A 19,558-nucleotide genomic window follows, 5' to 3' on the forward strand; every position below is an offset into this window, starting at 1 on the left:
CGTCTCATAGGACGACGACGAAAGCCACTTGGCTGACGTTCTATAGGTTTTCCCGCTCATTTTAATCCAGTGGTGAACCAAATTAATCCAGGCACCAACCAATTTAATCCAAGCGCTATCCAATTTAATCCAATTGTGTACGACTGTGTATTCAGTCATGTCATGACTGCGACTTTCATGATTTTGCCAATGTACGAGGGGTGTTCAAGGGGTGTCAAACCGGGACTTTCTGTCTCCTGAGTGTACAAATGGCTCGCGCGCTACTTCTTTTTCGTCATTTTCACACGCGGCAGGCCTCCGCGTTCACCACGTGGTGGTCCAAAGTTTGTGCAAAACAGAAGACACGTGCTGGACAAGATGGCCGACAACGAGGTGAGCGCACACATCGAACAGCGAATCGTCATGAAGTTTCTCGTGAATGAAGGCGTAAAGTCATCTGAAATTCACATAAGACTTCAGGCTCAGTATGGCCACGATACACTTAGCACTTAGCCGCAGCAAAGCGTTGGAGTGGTGCAAACGGTTCCGAGACGGCCGTACATCAGTGCAGGACGATCCCGGCCGGGGCGGCTCAGAGCCCAGTGTCAGAGTTCCTGAGAACATCCAACTTGTAAACTTGAACAGCCAACATGATAACATGTCTAGAACTGGCTCGAAAGACGGACCTTTCTGTGGGAACGTTGAACACTATCATTCATGAACACCTCCAGTTTCGGAAAGCCGTGCCTCATCACCAAAGGAGTCCTCCTCCTACAGGACAATGCACGTCCGCATACCGCACATCTCACGACAGGCACCTTAGAGGAACTTGGCTGGGAGTTGCTGCCACATCCCCCTTACAGTCCAGACCTCGCCCCCAGCCATTTCCATCTCTTCGGTCCACTGAAGGCGTTCCTTGGGGGCTGCCACTTCAGCTGCGACGACGAGGTCAAGAATACGGTCCGATCATGGCTGCTACGCGCCGGTAAGGATTTCTACACTGCTGCCATCCAAGACCTCGTGAAACGCTGGGACAAGTGCATTAGTGCAGCTGGAGGTTACTTTGAAAAATAAAACCAATTTCTCGCCTCTAAGTTCATTTTACTTTTGCGAAAAATGAAAAGTCCCGGTTTGACTTGAACGCCCCTCGTATCATGAGTTCATGCATGACTACTTATTCAACAACCCCTGGATTTTGCAGTGTCATGCCGTGTTTTATGACTGCTTTTTGTCATTTTGACATTCCATGACTATTTTCATGATATGTGCCATGAATCGATTTTATGGGACTACCACTGCTTCAAACAGTGTCACCCAGTGATTTGTGACTGCCGACGGTCATTATGACGTTTCATGACTATTTTCATGATATGTGCCATGAATCAATTTTATGGGACTGCCGCTACTTCAAACAGTGTCATACAGTGGTTTGTGACCACCGACGGTCATTATTACATTTCATGACTATTTTCATGATATATGCCATGAATCGACCTTATGGTGCTACCGCTCTTTCAAACAGTGTCGTACAGTGTTTTATGACTGCCGACGGTCATTATGACTTTCAATGACTATTTTTACGATATGTGCCATGAATTGATGTTATGGAACTATCGCTCTTTCACACACTGTCACACAGTGTTTATGGCTACCGACGGTCATTACGACCTTCAATGAGTATTTCATGACATGTGCGCTGAATCGATCTTATGGGACTACCGCTCCTTCGTCATAATGACTATTTTATATGTGCCATGAATCGATTTCATTGTGCTAACGGTGTTTCAAAGTGTGTCATGCAGCGGTTCGTGACCACCGACGGTCGTTATGACATTCGATGACTATTTTCATGATATGTGGCATGAATCGATGTTATGGGACTACCGCTGTTTCAGCAGCGCCACAGTGTTTTATGACTAGCGACGGTCGTTACGACATTCCATGACTATTTTCATGACATGTGCCATGAATCGATCTTATGGGACTACCGCTCCTTCGTCATAATGACTATTTTATATGTGCCATTAATCGATTTCATTGTGCTACCGGTGTTTCAACGTGTGTCATGCAGCGGTTCGTGACCACCGACGGTCGTTATGACATTCCATGACTATTTTTATGATATGTGCTACGAATCGATGTTATGGGACTACCACAGCTTCAAACAGTGTCATACAGTGTTTTATGGCTTCCGAGGGTCATTATGACGTTCCATGACTATCTTCATGACATGTGCCATGAACCGACATTATGGGACTAGCGCTACTTCACACGGTGTCATACAGTGTTTTGTCACTACTGACGGTCATTATAACATTTCATGATTACTTTCATGATATGTGCCCTGGATCAATTTGTGGCACTACAAACACGGCCATATTCACATTCTCTGACTATTTTCATGATACGGGTCATGACTCGACTTTATGCAGATACTTTAGCTTCACGCAGTGTCATGCAGTTTTATGAATACCGATGGTCACTAAGGTATTCGTAGATAGTCATAAAACACTGTATAGCATGATGTGAAGCAGCAGAGTTGCATCGAATCGGTCATGATAGATATCATGTAAATATCATGGAATGTCATAATGATCGTCAGTAATCATAAAACTCTATATGACACTGTTTGACGCAGCGGTAGTAGCATAACACGTTGGTACTGTCCAAAATTGAATACGCAGCCGGTATGCGAACGTTATCAGGTGTGATAGGCTAGAGCTTGTTCTGAACAATGCTACGAGGGTCATTTTTACTATACGTGGTAGCACAGCAAGTATGTCCGAGATTAAAAGGCGGTATAAAATTCCGTTATTGGCAGTGAGACGTAAATAGCTAGGCTTGTTCTTATATATAAATTATATCATTCTGGTTCATATGTTACCCCTGCTCATTTTTTCTCTCGTGGTGTAGACCATCCTTACAAGCTAGAATCAAAATTAAGTTACACAGACACACATAAATACTCCACACTGGTGGCTAGGTATTAGCGAATGGAACGACTTGCCAGCAGATGTTGTCGCACTGTCAGATCTTGGTAGCTTTCAGATAGCACTCGAGAAAATATTATTTTGATTGTAACACTCGAACTTGTCTAAAAATTTATATTTTGCGTTCCTTCTCCCCCTTATGTAACGCCTTTACGTAAAGGGTCTTTAAAGCTCAGCTCCGCCGATTTTCGACTGCGACAGAATGGTGCCATGCTTGGGCTGTGCGTTCGTTTCCGGACAGGGAGCATACATGTGAAAAACTTTCACCCATTTGTTTGTACTTTGTAGTTTTTAAGAAAACAATTTTTTAAACTTCCCTGGCACGGTGGTCCTGTGGTCGGCAAACCCTGACCAATCCCGGCTTCGTCCTGGCTTAGCCGCGCTCGTGGCTTGGCTGACGCCAAATCGTCGATGCGATGGCGGAGATCTATGGGCGAAGGTGAATGTTTTGGGTGTGTTCCGTGATAATTGCTGTCGTTAATAGCCTCAAAGATAGTTTTGCCGGTCTTCTTTAACAAGCCTTACAGGATGGCCTCGTTGTGCAACGACGGCCGTCGTGAGCGGACATTCTGTGCCCGCACTGTGCTTCATGCTACCAACAAGACCTAACACCTAACGTGTGACGTACACTTACGCATTCTCAATAGCTTTGGCAGCGCACTATGCGCGTACTTGCTGCGCGTGCAGAAAGCACCACCAAAGCTATTGGGAACGAGAATGTGCTCGAAGACGAAGTATTCCTTATAAGAAACATGATAAAACGGTGCGATGGTCCCCGATAGCTCGTGACAGCTATTTCAGCACGATACAGCGGCCATGACGGAGTGTAAACACAAACTGGTTGGTGGTGGTGGTGATGTTGAAAGGGCTTGCCGTTGTCGGCCTCACGTATATGGGCAACGTCACGACTGACGCCCTGGGGAAATGTGCGTCCTGGGCCGACTTCTAGGGGAACTGTGCCGACATATGTCTGAAAGCGTCTGAGGAAAACCCAGGAAAAACCCCAGACAGCGCAGCCGGCACCGGGATTCGAACCCGGGTACCTCCCAGTCTCGACGTGACATGGCTAGCACGCTAACCACTGAGCCACGGGAGCTGGTCACAAACTGGTTGCCAGGCAGAGCTGGCTAGGTGTGGCTATCCAATCCGCGCAGTTCCAAGTATGACGTCACAAGTGGAACCGCCGCCCGGTAGTTTTTCTCAAATTTCTCACGAAGGAGTATGGAAATTTGGAAAGCAATGTGCGTTTATGAATGAAATTGGGACCACGGTTCTGAATATCACAACGTCTTCATACTTTCGGAACAGCAGCGGAGCTGCACTTTAAGGAAATGAAATAAAATAATGTCGGTTCATGCCACATATAGTGGAAATGGCCATGTAAAGTCATAATGGCCGTCTGTAGTCTCCAAAACACAGCACTATGACGCTGCTTAAAGCAGCGGTAGTCCCAGAAAATTGATTCATGGTACATATCGTGAAAATAGTCATGAAATGTAATAATGACAGCGAGAAGTCATAAAACATGTATGACACTGTTTGAAACAGTGGCAGTCCCATAAAATGGATTCATGACACATATCATGAAAATAGTCATTAATGGCATAATAACCAACGGTGGTCATAAAACACTCCATGACACTGTTTGAAACACTGGTAGTCCTATAAAATTGATTCATGGAACATGTCATGAAAATAGTCATAGAATGTCAAAATGACCGTCAGTAGTCATAAAACACTGTATGACACTGTTTGAAGCAGCGGTAGTCCCATAAAATCGATTCATAAAACATATCATGAAAATAGTCATGAAATATCATAATGACCATCATAGTCATAAAACACTATATGACTGTTTGAAGCAACGGTGGTCACACAAAAACTGATTCATGGCACATACCATGACATATTCATGGAATGTCATAATGACTGTCGGTGGTCATAGAACATTGCATGACACTGTTCGGAGTAGCGGTAGTCCCATAAAATTGATTCATGGCACATATCATCAAAATAGTTATATAATGTCGTACTGACCATCGGTAGTAGTAAAACACTGCACGACACTGTTTGAAGCACCGGTAGTCCCATAGAATCGATTCACGGTACATATCATGAAAACAGTCATTAAATGTCATAATGACAGAAAGCAGTCAGAAAACACCGCACGACACTGTTTTAAGCAGCAATAGTCCCACAAAATTGATTCATGGCGCATATCATGAAAATAATCATGGAATGTCATAATGACTGTCGGTGGTCACAAAAGACTGCATGGCACTGCTTGAAGCAGCAATAGTCCCGTAAAATTGATTCATGGCACATATCATGAAAATAGTCATTAAATGTCATAATGACAGAAAGCAGTCATAAAACACCGCATGAAACTGTTTTAGCAGCAATAGTCCCATAAAATTGATTCATGGCGCATATCATGAAAATAGTCATGGAATGTCATAATGACTGTCGGTGGTCACAAAACACTGCATGACACTGTTTGAAGCAGCAATAGTCCCGCAAAATTGATTCATGGCGCATATCATGAAAATAATCATAAAGTGTCATATTGACAAAAGGCAGTCATAAAACACCGTATGACACTGCAAAACCCAGGGGTTGTTGAATCGGTAGTCATAAACTCACGATACATTGGCGAAATCATGAAAGTCTCAGTCATGACATGACTGAATACATACGGAATGCATTTGCATGTGTTTCTTGGATTTAGTTCGGTAGCGCTTGGATTAAATTGGTTGGTGTCTGAATTAATTTGGTTCAGCACTGGATTAAATTGGGTAGCGCTTGGATTAAATTGAGTGACGATTAAAATGAGTGGGGAAACCTGTAGTGCAGGAGGAGGAGGAGGAGGAGGAGTGTCGTTGGGAGGAACCCGAGAGGTCTGCCTGCCTGATTAGGCGGCATGTTTCTCGGGAAGGGAAAGGTGGTGGAGAGGAGGAGAGGAGAGGGTGAAGTGGAAGACCGAGCGGAATCCGCTCGGGGGGAGGATAGCTGCGTCCATGGGCCGACTTCAGGGGAACTGTGCCGGCATACACCTATTACACATCTGAGGGAAACCCAGGAAAAACCCCAGACGGCACAGCCGGCCCGCGGATTCGAACCACGGACCTCCCAGTCTCCAAGCGCACGCGTTACCGCTGCGCCACCGGAGCTGGTACCTGTAGTGCACTTCCAAGACAATCGCGCATTTAGAATGCTCCAGTTCGCACACATATTTCCTGAAACTCGATCACATTTCGAGCAGTAACGGCAGTTTTCGATTGGGCACTAAACTGGTGGGCTATCTCTGGAGGTAAATGTCTGTGTTGCCCCCAGATGACATTGTCAGCATTAGTCATTTGTCGTTAGCCTCAGACCGACAGATCACGAACGGATGAGTTAATAATAATAATTGGGTGTTTACGTCGCGAGACAACTGAGATCATGAGCGACGCCACAGCGGTCGGTCTGTGGATTGCTTTTGCCCACCTGAGGGTTCTTTAACGTGCGATGAAAGCTCATCACACGGCACCCCGTATTTAACGTCCCTCGCGGAAGACGGCGTGTGTAAGCAACTTGTACCCCGCCACCAAGTTGCCGGCGTCCTCGGCCGGGTTCGAACCCAACGGATGAGTTGAAAACAGCGTGCCTACTGAGTCATCTGTTCCCTGCTGAAAGCACCGTAGTACAGCAGATATCCATATCTATGCACTGTAACAAGGATCGTACCGAACAGACAAGCTGATTTATATGCTCGGGCCGGCGCCTGCACGCATTTCTGGAGTATATGAGTTTACAACACCCTTACAATCGGAGCCCAAACTGTTTGAACTGACCCAGACGGTCTGGTAGCTTCAGCGGTTGTGGTTTTCCGTGGGAAATGATTGGTTACACATGCCATTCTGTATGATCCCAGACGCAGTGGGGACATGTTGCACAAGAGTCTTCTCACATTCGGTGGATATCTGTGTACCACGAATGTTCATCAAAGAAATCTCATCTTCTTACGACCTCGCAAATGCTGTTTATCTTTAGAGCACCCAAGGGGTATATTATTAGACACATCAAGACGTTCGTGCAAGCGACTATTTGCCAGCATTTGAGGTTTTTTAAGGCCTACGCGGAATGCATAAGCGCAAGATGCGGCATCCACCCATCCCCCGCGCCATCCCCTGTGTGGTGCTAAGCACCAGTGCACGCCGGCTCACGTGCCATTTATAGGCCTGCGCTAAAGTGAAACTTTTATTGCATCAGGTTACTGCCTCCTAAGCAGAACCCATGGTAAAAAAAGAACGAAAGACAAGCGAAAAGCCGAGGCGTTAGTGTTTTCTATATAATAGCGCAAATGCTATTGATTGCTCCTACATAGCATGAATGATGTCATCCTCAGAACATGACGGCTCAGTTTTTACAACACAAACGCAACAAAACAAAGTAGGAATGTCGAGTGAGTGTTCCGTTTGGAGTTTCAGTTAAAACTATACTTTCGATATACAAATTCACATATTTATGTGTGTAAGAATACACGAGACTCGAGCGGGTGCCGCAGCTTGAGTGAGGAAACACCTCATGACATCGTCACTCATAACTTAATGGTTATTGTTGTTGTGCGGGGTACGCAATGGAAGTCGAAGTTGATTAGTAGCAAATAGGGGTCATGATTATCAATTACATTTACTTATTTTGTACCCTGAGGACTACATAACCAACAACCCATTAGAGGTAAAGTCGTATAGGTGAAGAATTAAAACTCTCTCTGAAAAATAGCAGTTGCTCCCGATCTGAAGCTTTAGCTTTGATGAACCTCGGTTACCTGACATCGTGAAAAATCACTAGTGTTCCAGATGACTGCAAGATTCCGAACAGCTCTCGCATATTCTTACGTCGTAGCCATCTGGATGCCGTTAGTCTGGATGGTATATACGCCTGGTGGTATACTCCTCATCAAACCGTGGAGTAAAGACATTCTACGATCTCGTTCGTTATCCAACCACTCCAAGTTGCTATTCAATGTACTTTTTTCCCTGCCCAGTATAACCGGCGCGGAGTTCGCGGCGGCATCTGTTCTAATTTCATTCGGAGCTGTCCTGGGCAAGACAAGCGCTGTGCAACTGCTCGTCATGGCCATCATTGAGACTGTTATTTTCTGCTGCAACGAACACTTGGCGATCAATAAGCTAATCGTAAGTAGAGCACGACTATCGCCTTAATGAACTGTCATTATAAATGTGATACTATACTGCCGAGTAGTACCTTCCCTTGAGCTTCAAAAAGTATGAAGTACCATTTGCTGCAAGTACAAGAGCATCCAGGTGTATCAAAGAAGGTGCTCTATACGAGTAGTGATTCGCTACTGCCACATAATAATTAGGTTATTAATAGTTCGAATAAAGCGCGGAACGCTTTCGAGTACACTATAACAGGAAGGTTCGACTGCTGCACCAGATACATGACGCTGTGTAGAATGCCATACACGTTTTACTTTTCTATTTCAGGTGTCCGACTTAGGTGGTTCCATTGTGCTACACACATTTGGTGCTTACTTTGGTTTGGCCGTCGCTCTTGTGCTGTATTCAAAGGATCACAAAGATCACAGCAAGGACTGCTCCTCCTACAACTCAAATGTCTTCGGCGTTATAGGTATTCAATATTGTTATTAAAACAAAACTTACCAATTTTTGGACAAATTGGAATGACGCATGAATAATCCGTGTGCCACTCGTCTACGAAGGACGTACTGGAGAAGGCTTCAATGTTTTCGTTTTCTCTTAGCTGTTCTTCGTTTCGTTTATTTTCTATTGTTGCGCGTTGTCACCCCTCATGTTGGACAATGCGTATACTGTCTGATGCCGTCTGTTACACATGTTAATGAGCAGCAGTATTCACAACTCCCAATCGGAGGAAGTCATTTGTGGTTTTTATCCGAATGAATTCCGTCCTCCGAATATCCGAATTCCGTCTCTGGGAATGGGGCTACCGCGCGCCCGGACACTCCCATTTCAAGAGCAACGCGACGAGGACCGTATGTACACCTCCATGGACTAAAAAAGTCGATTATTATAGGCACTACTACAGTACTACTTATATAGAGACTGTATAGGCACCACTATCATGTAATGTCTCCAAGCGAGCACAAATAATGCGGCCTTTAAAAAGAACACAGAGAGAGAGAGAGAAATACATGATGACGATGATATGGGGATGACTTCCGCTCATTGAGCAGAATGCTACCCCATTGCTATTGGGGGAAGAACACTGACGACGCCACCGGAACCATTGGGTTTCTATTAATTTCATTGATTTCTTCAATTTGTAGCACCGTCTCTCTGTCCTTACTGGGACACCGCGGCCCACTCCAGGGCGGCCTTACGTCATGTAGCTGGTTCTTTCTAAACGACTGGCCTAAAGGACTCATTGTGACCCCGACAGCGCCTTCGGATATTCCCACGCTCACCATCACAACCACGATCGCCATCGCCACTCCGATCATCGTTATCTCTCGTCATCACCGTTATCACTCATATTAGACTGCTATGTGGTAGCGTTCCACTCCTATAGAGTGGAAAACGTCCCCACTTCATCGCGCGCTTCAAGACGTCGCGCTTGAACGAAAAACATGCAAGCCAGAGCGGGTATACATGGGCCGATCGACAGTCCGTAGCATATAATTCGGAAACATCCAAGGAAGCCTAGTCGCTTGCACTAACGGCGAATTCCCGGTCTCGCACCTCCCCACTCTCCTTCTGAAAATAAAGTTGTTGTTGGCGAATTCCGCTGGTCGTTTACGTGCAGCACACGGTGTGGAAGCGTGTGTAGAAAAGTACGAAGAACGAACAGAACGCCCAAATGAAACGGGGCGCACTTTGCACTGAAGGTACCAGCGTAACATGGACACTCGAACCAGTGTAATCTCCTATGCACTACAACGACCAGCGGAATTTGCAGTAATTCACCTTTCCGTGGACTACAATTGCACGTATATACCTCTTGTACTGTAATACAACGGGCCGCGTTACGTTGATTTGATAACCATGTTTTTTGTAGGAACTCTGTTCCTGTGGCTCTTCTGGCCGAGTTTCAACGCGGTCGGTGCCCAAGGTGACGCACGACACCGGGCTGTTCTCAACACCTTCCTCGCTCTACTAGCTAGCACCATTGCTGCCTTCGCCATGTCATCGCTTACAAACCCGAAAAACCGCTTCAGGATGGTTCGTTTTACATATCCTTTAACATTTCGTGTACTTATCAATGGAATTCCGCTGCAGGCACATGTGCAGAACTCCACTTTAGCTGGAGGCGTTGCCATGGGTGCAGTGGCAAACATGATGGTTCAGCCGTACGGTGCCTTCATAATTGGCTTTGCAGCCGGCTGTATTTCTGTGCTGGGATTCAAGTATCTGGGCGTAAGTTTTTCATATGGTCATGTTTCGTGGTTTTCTGTCGGACAAGATAATTTCACTTCTGTATGGTGCGGAAGACATACTTTTCGTACTCGGCTTAAGAGTATCGCTCGAGCACCAACGTATTGTGTTCGATGGACTTACCTGAAATCCCAGAATACAAGCTACGCTATTGTTGCGTACGCTGGCCCTTGAGTTACGGCGAACACATTTTGAACGACGGCTCTGAACGTGGTATGAAACGAAGCTCACCCCAGTAGATGATCCGGCGGTACTCCCCTCCCCCAATACGCACGTCGACAAAGAACCCCCCCCCCTCCGCCCCCAACCGATGGTCTGGATGATCCGCCACTGGCTCACCCACAGGGTGTAACTAGATGTAGCGACTGTGTCTTACCACGGGTCAAAAGCGGATAAACGCGCTAGGTCGGGCTAATCAACACTACCTTGATAACAAGATACGAAAGGCTATCAGTTTCTGTTTTGGGGTCAAAAGGAAGTGTCAAAGCACGGTGTTGTTGCTCTCCATCCAAAGTATGTGTGTGTGTGTGTGTGTGAGTGTCCTAGTTACATGCTCAGTGCATTTTTAAGGCGCTGCGAACGGGAGGTGGTGCAACCGGCTGAAGCATGTGCCACAGTTCCGTCCTTCTACAAGGAACGTACCCTCTGAGTCGCCTCAGAACGTCGCAGTATCAGTGTGCGTTTAATGCTTGACCGCGTGGGACAAATCTCGGTGCATAATGCATTTGGTTTGAAAAAATAAACTTGGTTTTTGACGCGTACTTCACTTACCGGGTCCTCTTCGGTCTCGATGACTGTGGGCTCATGCAATGTGACGACAGCTGCTTTGTTTCCGCATCGTACCTGTAGACCTCATGATTCGAAAACGAGTGAAGTCCTTGAGGACGACGTCAAAAAGATACTGGCTACGCATTATTGCGTATAGTTCGTCTCGTCCTGGATCTCGTGGTGGATCAAGGCCATAAAACGTGAGGAAGAAATTGTTGACGACAAAAGTTTAAACGTTCTTTCTGATCCTTTCCCTCTCTCTCTTCCAACGTTTCAGAACGTTTTGCACGATTCATGCCTTCTTATGTTTTAACGTTTCTGGGTATAAAATTTGATTGTGTTCATGCGCATTTCAAGACTGGTTCGATTTCGTTTAAGACACGGTTCACCTACCACACCTTTCTGAGAGTGTTTTGTATCGATCTCATCAGCATCATCTGTCTGTCTGTGCGTGCGTGTGGTTGTGTGTGTACCACTTTATCCGCAGTCATTCAAATGCACCACCGAGCTGTATGATGACCCGTCAATGCCAGTCCTCAAAACCAAATTACGAGTATAACAGGAAAGAGATTTAACCTTGGTCAAAAGGAACGTTCGTGAAAGGAATATAGCGAGGGTATACCTGCGACGGTATGTTGGACAAGATACTATGTCTGCTTGTCCTGGACCGTAGGACAAGGACACGTGTTACCTGTCACATAAAGTGCGCGTTTCAACCACGAATCATAGCTCAGCTGCCGCATCTTGACACAGATAAATGAACATTTTCAGAAAATAAGTGTATGCCACAAGTGGTACGTCCTACAACCCGGTTACAGCTCCGTGACATTTTTTCCTGGTGTTTCAGCCGCTATTAACACGTCGTTTCCGCCTCCATGACACCTGCGGCGTCCACAATCTTCACGGGCTACCTGGAGTTCTGGCTGGGCTCGTTAGCGCCATCGTTGCGACTAAAGCTACGGAGAAAGAATACAACTACAGGTAAGATAGCATTGCTTCATTTGCCTATGATTTTAGTATGGAATAACCGTACCATCTGGTAAACAGCATCATGTACGAGGCGGATCGACCGTAATGCAGTTGCCACATGTTAGACTTCTAGGACTCATCCCTTTGAGAGGATGTTTCAGTAAACCACACAGTGTACAGCTCGCGACATACTTGCCTGGAATCGACAGCTTGCGGTTTATCCGGCTAAAATCTCGACTAGGTGTTGCAAGATTGTTTGTTTCGACTAATAAACACGTATACTGAGTATGCCGTACGTGTCTATTAGTCGGAAGACGACAACAACAACAGATATATTCTGATGATGAAGTGGGGGGGGGGGGGGGGTTCCACTCTAGGAGTGGAACGCTACCCCATAGCTAGGGGTCTAATATGGGTGGTGACCATGATGAGCGATGACGATGAGAGATGACGGGGATGATCGGAGCGGCGATGGCGATCCTGATCGTGATCGTGATGGTGGGAATGTCCGAGAGCGCTGTTGGGGTCACAATGAGTTCTTTAGGCCTGTCGCCTCAAAAAAGCCAACTACAAGTACATGACGTAAGGCCGCCCTGGAGTGAGCCCCGGTGTCCCAAGGGCCGAGGATGCTCGACAAGTTGAAGGAGCGGCAGCCAAGGGTGGCAAGATGTGATTGCAGTGTACGCCTCTCGTTGATATAAGTCCGACAGCGGAGGGGTATGTGCTATACGTTGGCAAGTACGCCACACTCGGTGCAAATAGGGCTAGCCTCACAGCTTAGCTTGTAGCGATAGAACGGAGTGAAGGCCACGTTCACACGTAGCCTGTGGATGAGCGACTTCAGGGGACGAGGAAGCTTTGCAGGCAGCCGGTATGACAGCGTTGGGTCTACACTCCCCAAAGAGCACCTAGTTGGAATGTCGTGTTGCCAATCGGAAGAAACATTCTAACAACACCTGTAAATTTCAGACAGGATAAACCGCAAGCAGTCGATTCCAGACAAGTATGACAAGCTGTACATCGTGCGTTGGTTCGTTGTCGCTACGTGGGTAAACCAGCTTTGTCAGGGCAAAGCTAATGTATTGGACGGTATTTTGCATTAAAGATATTCTGTGCCGAACATTATATAAATGCTCGCAAACGTCCAAACATGTAGCGTCGTTCGTATAGTGGCAAAGTGCCAAAAGCAATAACATATTTGAGCGTTTCTTTTCTTTTTTATCGCATAGAATATGTTTTTTAGGGAAAGGGAGAGTATTTTGTAGGATTTGTTACGTTGTGTCCATCCGTATAACACCGCCTCCTCCTCACCACAATATGAGCTTCCGTTACGAAGTCCCGACCGATTACTCTTGCACACCTACCGCCTCAGGTGAACATGGAAAAGGAAAACAATGTGTGGTGTATACCGGTTCTTTCGACAGCGTTTCAGTTGAAGCAGCTTACGGATGCCGTATGTATATTTCATAGTTGCTGGCCACCGAAGCTTATGTGGGGCACATTCACATGAGTCTGGACGCGAGCCAAATCGTGAACCTCACCTGCTGCCAGAAGCTACGAAAAGAAGCACCATCGTCCGGGTGCAGATGAATATTTTTTTTTTCTTTTTTTAGTGCCACCACGTGGTCGTCGTGTTGGCTCAACTGACTGAAGATGAAGAAATATGAAGCATTAACGACGACCTTATTAGGAAGGCGAACAGAGCTCTGGCAGATATCGGCACTTGGTGCGCAAAAAATCGTTTAATCATAAATGCGGCTAAAACAAAGGCAATACTTTACAGGCCGAGAAATAAGCCAGAACACCACTCGCTTAACATTTCCCTGGGAGATGAGGCTATTGAAATAGTCAAATCTGTAAAGATACTGGGAGTGTTCTTCTCTGAACACCTCTCCTGGGGTGCCCATGTAAGCTATCTAAAGGGAAAGATAAGCAAAGCGATAGGCGTCTTGAGTAGGCACAGATACTTATTACCTAAGTCTGTTAAGTTATTAATATTTAATTCCCTAATCATGTCTCACTTCAACTATTGTCATCTCGTATGGGGCACGACAACACAACAAAACCTAACTACTCTTCTCCTACAGCAAAAACGTGCAATACGGTATATTGCTTGTGTACCAGCTCTTTCGCATACTGCTGACATCTTCCGTAGCCTCCATATCATGAAAATAGACCATTACTACGACTATCATCTTCTCAAAGCCTACCTCACTGCAGTTAGACATGATAACCAGTTAATCTTATCACTGTTCAAACTAAAACAAAATCTTACCCAAAAAAACTCGACAGGCCCGGCTTTGGCAAGTGCCTCGATCACGTACAACCTATGGTGACCAAACTGTATCGTATCATATCTCGTCGCTTCTTAACAAATATACACTGCATGGGCTAGACATACAGAACTTCTCATTGAAAGACCTGCGATCTATGTTTGTCACCTGACTTCATCTGCTTAGAGTGTATGGTTTCCATTTGTACTTTGACTCACTTATTTTTCATGTTGTATATTCTTCGGTTTCTTCTTTTTTCCTTTCACTTAATATTTTTGCTCAAAGTTACATTGCATTATCGTATTGTGTATTGTCATCACGTGTAGATTGCGTATATGTACTTTACTGCCGTTGTGCCGAGTATCATCTTGGGGGTGTGCCCTCGTCAAGCAGCAGTCTTGCTGCTTTTAGGCCATCCCTTGTACATAGCCAGTGTAATTTACATTCGCATATCTTGAATAAATTCAAATTCAAATTAAGATGTTGATAAACTCGTTCGTTCGCCCAGTAGCATAACTATTCCATGGATGGCATGATCTGGTATAACCGACGGGGAGCGGACAATTGAACCTCTGTATGCAATAAGGGGATAAGTCGAATTATCCCCTTTTTAGTATTTTTGTTGTAATAACATCTACATACCAGTATGTACCTGTCACAGAAAATTTACGACCGTATTGCAATTATTATTGATTATTATTGATTGAATTATTGATTCGCTATAGGAGGATAAGAAACGGGAAATGCATGCGTGTCAATAGGCGATTTCAGATATTGCCCTTGTGCTCCGCACGGGGGCCCTCCGTCGCCCAACAACAACAACATATATATTGTGATGATGAAGTGGGGAGGTTTTCCACTCTAGGAGTGGAACGCTACCCCATAGCTAGGGGTCTAATATGAGTGGTGACAATGATCAGTGATGACGATGAAAGATGACGGGAATGATCGAAGTGGCGATGACGATGCTGGACGTGATCGTGGTGGTGGGAGTGTCCGAGGGCGCTGCTGGGGTCATAGTGAGTCATTTAAGCCTGTCGCCTCAAAGAAGTCAACCACGTGACGTAAGGCCGCCCTGGAGTCGGCCGCGGTGTCCCAAGGGCCGAGGATGGTCGACAAGTTGAAGGGGCGGCAGCCAAGGGTGGCAAGCTGCGACTGCAGTGTACGCCTCTCGTTGACATAGGTCCAGCAGCGGAGGAGTATGTGCTCAACGTTGGCAAGTACGCCACACTCGTTGCACATAGGGCTAGCCTCACAGCCTAGCTGGTATCGATAGGACGGAGTGAAGGCCACATTCAGACGTAGCCTGTGGATGAGTGACTTCAGAGGACGAGGAAGCTTTGCAGGCAGTCGGTATGACAGCGTTGGGTCTACATTTCCCAAAGAGGACATAGTTGGAATGTCGTGTTGCCACTGTAGGGTAGACCAGGAGTAAGATTTTCCCCTAGTCGATGATGGTAATGACGGGGGAAGGGGTTGGTGTTCGTCGGTGCCTTGACGGCCGTGCATGAAGCAAACGTAGACTAGGAGTACACTATATACAAGTTTATTTACACGGGGAGACCAGTGTCCCACCCGACTGCCAAATCCTGAGTGATCGATACAATCACATTCACTTTCCGCTACACCTCGGTCCGAGGTCAGCGACAAGGTAGGTTTCGCGTTCCGCGACCTTCATCCATTATGACGAGTCTGGTTGACCTTCCGTGTGTATTACGGAGTCCTTTCTTCCCCACAGCTCCACGGCGGGAGTAGCCTTGAGTCGCCACTTAAACTGGTCACTTCGAGGCTCGGTAAAATTCCACTACAAGCGAAGTTTGATGGAGGCAATAACTTGACACCTCCCCACCAAGAATGTTCAACGCACAGAAGTCTGTCGTGGAACTTCAACAATAAAAAAAAGTTAGTGCCGATCTACGCACACACACACACACACAGAAAACCTAGGTTTGACACCCTGAGCGGTACGTTCCAGGCTTCACCATGTCTTTGAACAAAACACTGCCATAATGAGGCATGAAATTAACCAAATAATAATAATAACTTAATAACTCGGTAGCGTCGCAATAGCTAATTACACACATCTTACTGATCCCTATCAAGGCGGGATAGCGCGTCTGCGCAATGATTAAGCGCACCCTTAATGTGGCTTATTTCGATGTTGTATTTTTGCAGCGCGAGTGACCAACGTGTCAGTCTGGCACTGCCTCCAGCAGATCGGGCGAGATACACCAAGGGATTGTGGTCTGTCACCACATTGATTTTTGCTCCATATACCCATGTATCTACGCGCCCAAGTGCCCACACGATAGCAAAGGCCTCCCGCTCTATTGCAGACCATTTTGTTTGTGAGGGAGCCAGCTTTTTGCTGAAAAATGCTATTGGGATATTGTCGCCCTCAAAACACTGTGACAGGCAGGCTCCCACTGCCTTTTCCGACGCGTCTGTTGTTAGCGTGAAATCTCTCATTGGGTCAGGCGCATGCAATTTTGGAATTGCCGCCAGCGCCAACTTAACTGTTTCAAACGCGGTTTGGGCTGCCTCGCTCCATGGTATCGCGTTCGGTACCCTTTTACCCGTGAGCTCGGTCAACGGTAGCACTATCTGTGAATAGTTCGGAACATATTCTCTGTAATAATTGAAGAGCCCCAACATGCTCCTCAGGTCCCTTTTAGTCGTTGGAGGTTTGAGATGCTTTACCGCTTCAATTCTTTCAGGGTCAGCCGAATGGCATCCTGATCCCACTACGTGGCCCAAATATTTGATGCTGCCCTGTGCAAACTTGCATTTATTCGCCTTGACAGTTAGGCCAACCTTTGCAATTGCCTGAAGTACTTTGCGCAAATGCTCTAAATGTTCTTCCCAGCTGTTGGAGAACACGGCTACATCGTCTATGTATGCACACGCGTATTCCCTGTGCTCGCGTAGCACTTCATTCATCACTCTCTGAAAGGTAGCCGCAGAGTTCTTTAGCCCGTACGGCATGACACGCCACGCATATAGCCCATACGGCGTCTGGAACGCGGTGTACTTTTGGGAATCAGCATCAACCGGAATTTGCCAGTACCCACGCGTCATGTCGAGCACCGAAATGTAGTTTGCGTTAGCCACACTGTACAACAATTCGGACATGTTGCGCATAGGGAAGTTGTCCGTCTCCGACACTGCGTTTAAGTTACGATAGTCGGTGCACATACGGAGCGACCCGTCCTTCTTAGCCACACATACGATCGGGTGTGCAAAACTGCTTTCTATCGGGTAGATCAATCCCCAATTGAGAAGCTCGGAAATTTGCCGTTCGACCTCTTCTCGCAGTGCCACTGGGATGCGATAGTTACAAGGCTTGACATACTTTGCGCCTTCCACAATGCGGATGGCATGCGACCCCACTTTGCACTGTCCCGGTACGTCAGCGAATACCGCCTTAAAGGAGTTGATGACCTGAATAAGTTTCTCCTTTTTCGCTTCGTCTAGGAACTCGCATCCCCCTAGCATTTGTGAGAGGTTCGTCGGCTCTGGCTTCTGTCTCTTTGGTATGCTCTCCACGTCACCGAACTCTGCGTCACTTTCGAAGATGACACCTACCGCATTAGCCCTTGATACATAAGGCCGCAATCTATTTGCGTGGACCCACTTTTGCTTTTCTCCATTTAGCTTTACAATGTAGCTGTCTGGCCTTTTTCTCTCCTGCACAATGGCCGGCCCTTTCCATTTTGCCTGCAGCTTTCCCGACGTTTCTCCTTCCAGAATTAGGACCTGATCCCCAACGTCGAAGCTTTTCGGTCGCGCGCGGAGATTGTACTGGTTAGCGTACGACCTCTGCCGTTCATTCGCGCTGGCCCGAGCTCTGTCCGCTGCATCTGCCATTTTTGATCTTAAGTCGGTCAAGTATTCTACGGCTGGCTTATTTAGCCCTGCCGGCGGGGTCCATTCTCCTGTCCATGTACGTTGAAGTATACATAATGGTCCCATCGGTGCTCTGCCGTACATCAGCTCGAAGGGTGACACCCCCGTCGTATCATTAGGAACCTCGCGATAGGCCCATAATAAACACGGCACGTATTGGTCCCAGCTTCGGCTATGTTCATTCACTACATGTCGCAACATTCCTTTAAATGTCGCATTCCACCTTTCCACCAAGCCGTTGCTTTGGGGGTGGTCAGGTGTCGAGAATCTAATCGTCACCCCTAGTTTGTCAGTTAGTTCCCGCGTTAGTCCGGAAGTGAAGTTGGTGCCTTGGTCACAGCAGATTTCTTCCGGCGTCCCGAATCGCGCAAATATGTCTATCAACGCCTGACACGTTGCTTTTGCCGTGAGGGATCGCAACGGAACTACTTCTGGCCACCGCGTACACAAGTCTACGACGCACAGCGCGTATCGGTAACCACGGGAAGAAGGTGGTTCTAACGGTCCAATGCAATCTAGAAACACCGTCTGAAACGGTTTCTCCGGGCGCGTTAACGGAGTGATCGGTACCTGATCGCTCGCCCGCGGTCTTGAAAAAATCTGGCAACTGTGACATGACTGACAGTGCGCCTTTATGTCACTCGCAACTGTAGGCCAATAAAATGCACTCTGCACGCGTTGTTTAGTTTTCTTTTGGGAAAAGTGCCCGCCCCACGGAGAGTCATGAGCGAGCTTTAGTACTTCAGCTCGTCGCGATATCGGCAGTACAAGTTGGCGGCATTTTCTTCTGGCAACTAGGTCGGTATGATAAAGCAAACCCCCATCTATAGTCATGCCATGCGTTCCTTCTCTTGCCTGCTTCCACGCGTCAGCTAGCGTAGTGTCTTCCTTTTGCTCCACCCGGAAGGATACTGACTCTTCACATGTGTCGGACGTCGCGCTAGTCCCAGATTCTACTTCCACGGCGCGTACAACCACACCTTCCTCCGCGTTCACGGCAGTTTCATCGGGCTCGAACACTAGTTTTTCTGTCCGATCTGTTATCATTTCTGTTGTCCTCTTTTCGTGAGCTTCCGCTTCTAACACGTCCTTCGCGTGAGCCTCGAGCTCCTCCTGTGCCCGAACCAAGCTTTCGTGGTCAACGGGATTCAACAGTACGTCTACTCCGCCTGCCATGCGATCCACTACCGCGCATAACAGCAGCATCTGCTGACACCGTTCTCCCCTTCTAGTGACCAAACCCAACGGCACATAC

At 46.9% G+C, this 19,558-nt stretch overlaps 1 protein-coding gene across 1 annotated transcript in view; it reads left to right on the forward strand.

Annotated features, from left to right (window-relative positions):
* LOC135385681 (ammonium transporter Rh type A-like) overlaps nt 1-19,558 on the forward strand; it is a 55,029-nt gene that overhangs the window by 27,934 nt on the left and 7,537 nt on the right. The window contains exons 3-7 of the mRNA XM_064615138.1: nt 7,999-8,149; nt 8,462-8,606; nt 10,011-10,174; nt 10,232-10,369; nt 12,003-12,136. Coding sequence (XP_064471208.1) covers nt 7,999-8,149; nt 8,462-8,606; nt 10,011-10,174; nt 10,232-10,369; nt 12,003-12,136 — 732 coding nt within the window. The remainder of the gene's footprint in view (nt 1-7,998; nt 8,150-8,461; nt 8,607-10,010; nt 10,175-10,231; nt 10,370-12,002; nt 12,137-19,558) is intronic.

The sequence above is a fragment of the Ornithodoros turicata genome, chromosome 2, assembly GCF_037126465.1.
Source record: "Ornithodoros turicata isolate Travis chromosome 2, ASM3712646v1, whole genome shotgun sequence".
In the NCBI taxonomy this organism is placed as follows: Eukaryota; Metazoa; Arthropoda; class Arachnida; order Ixodida; family Argasidae; genus Ornithodoros; species Ornithodoros turicata.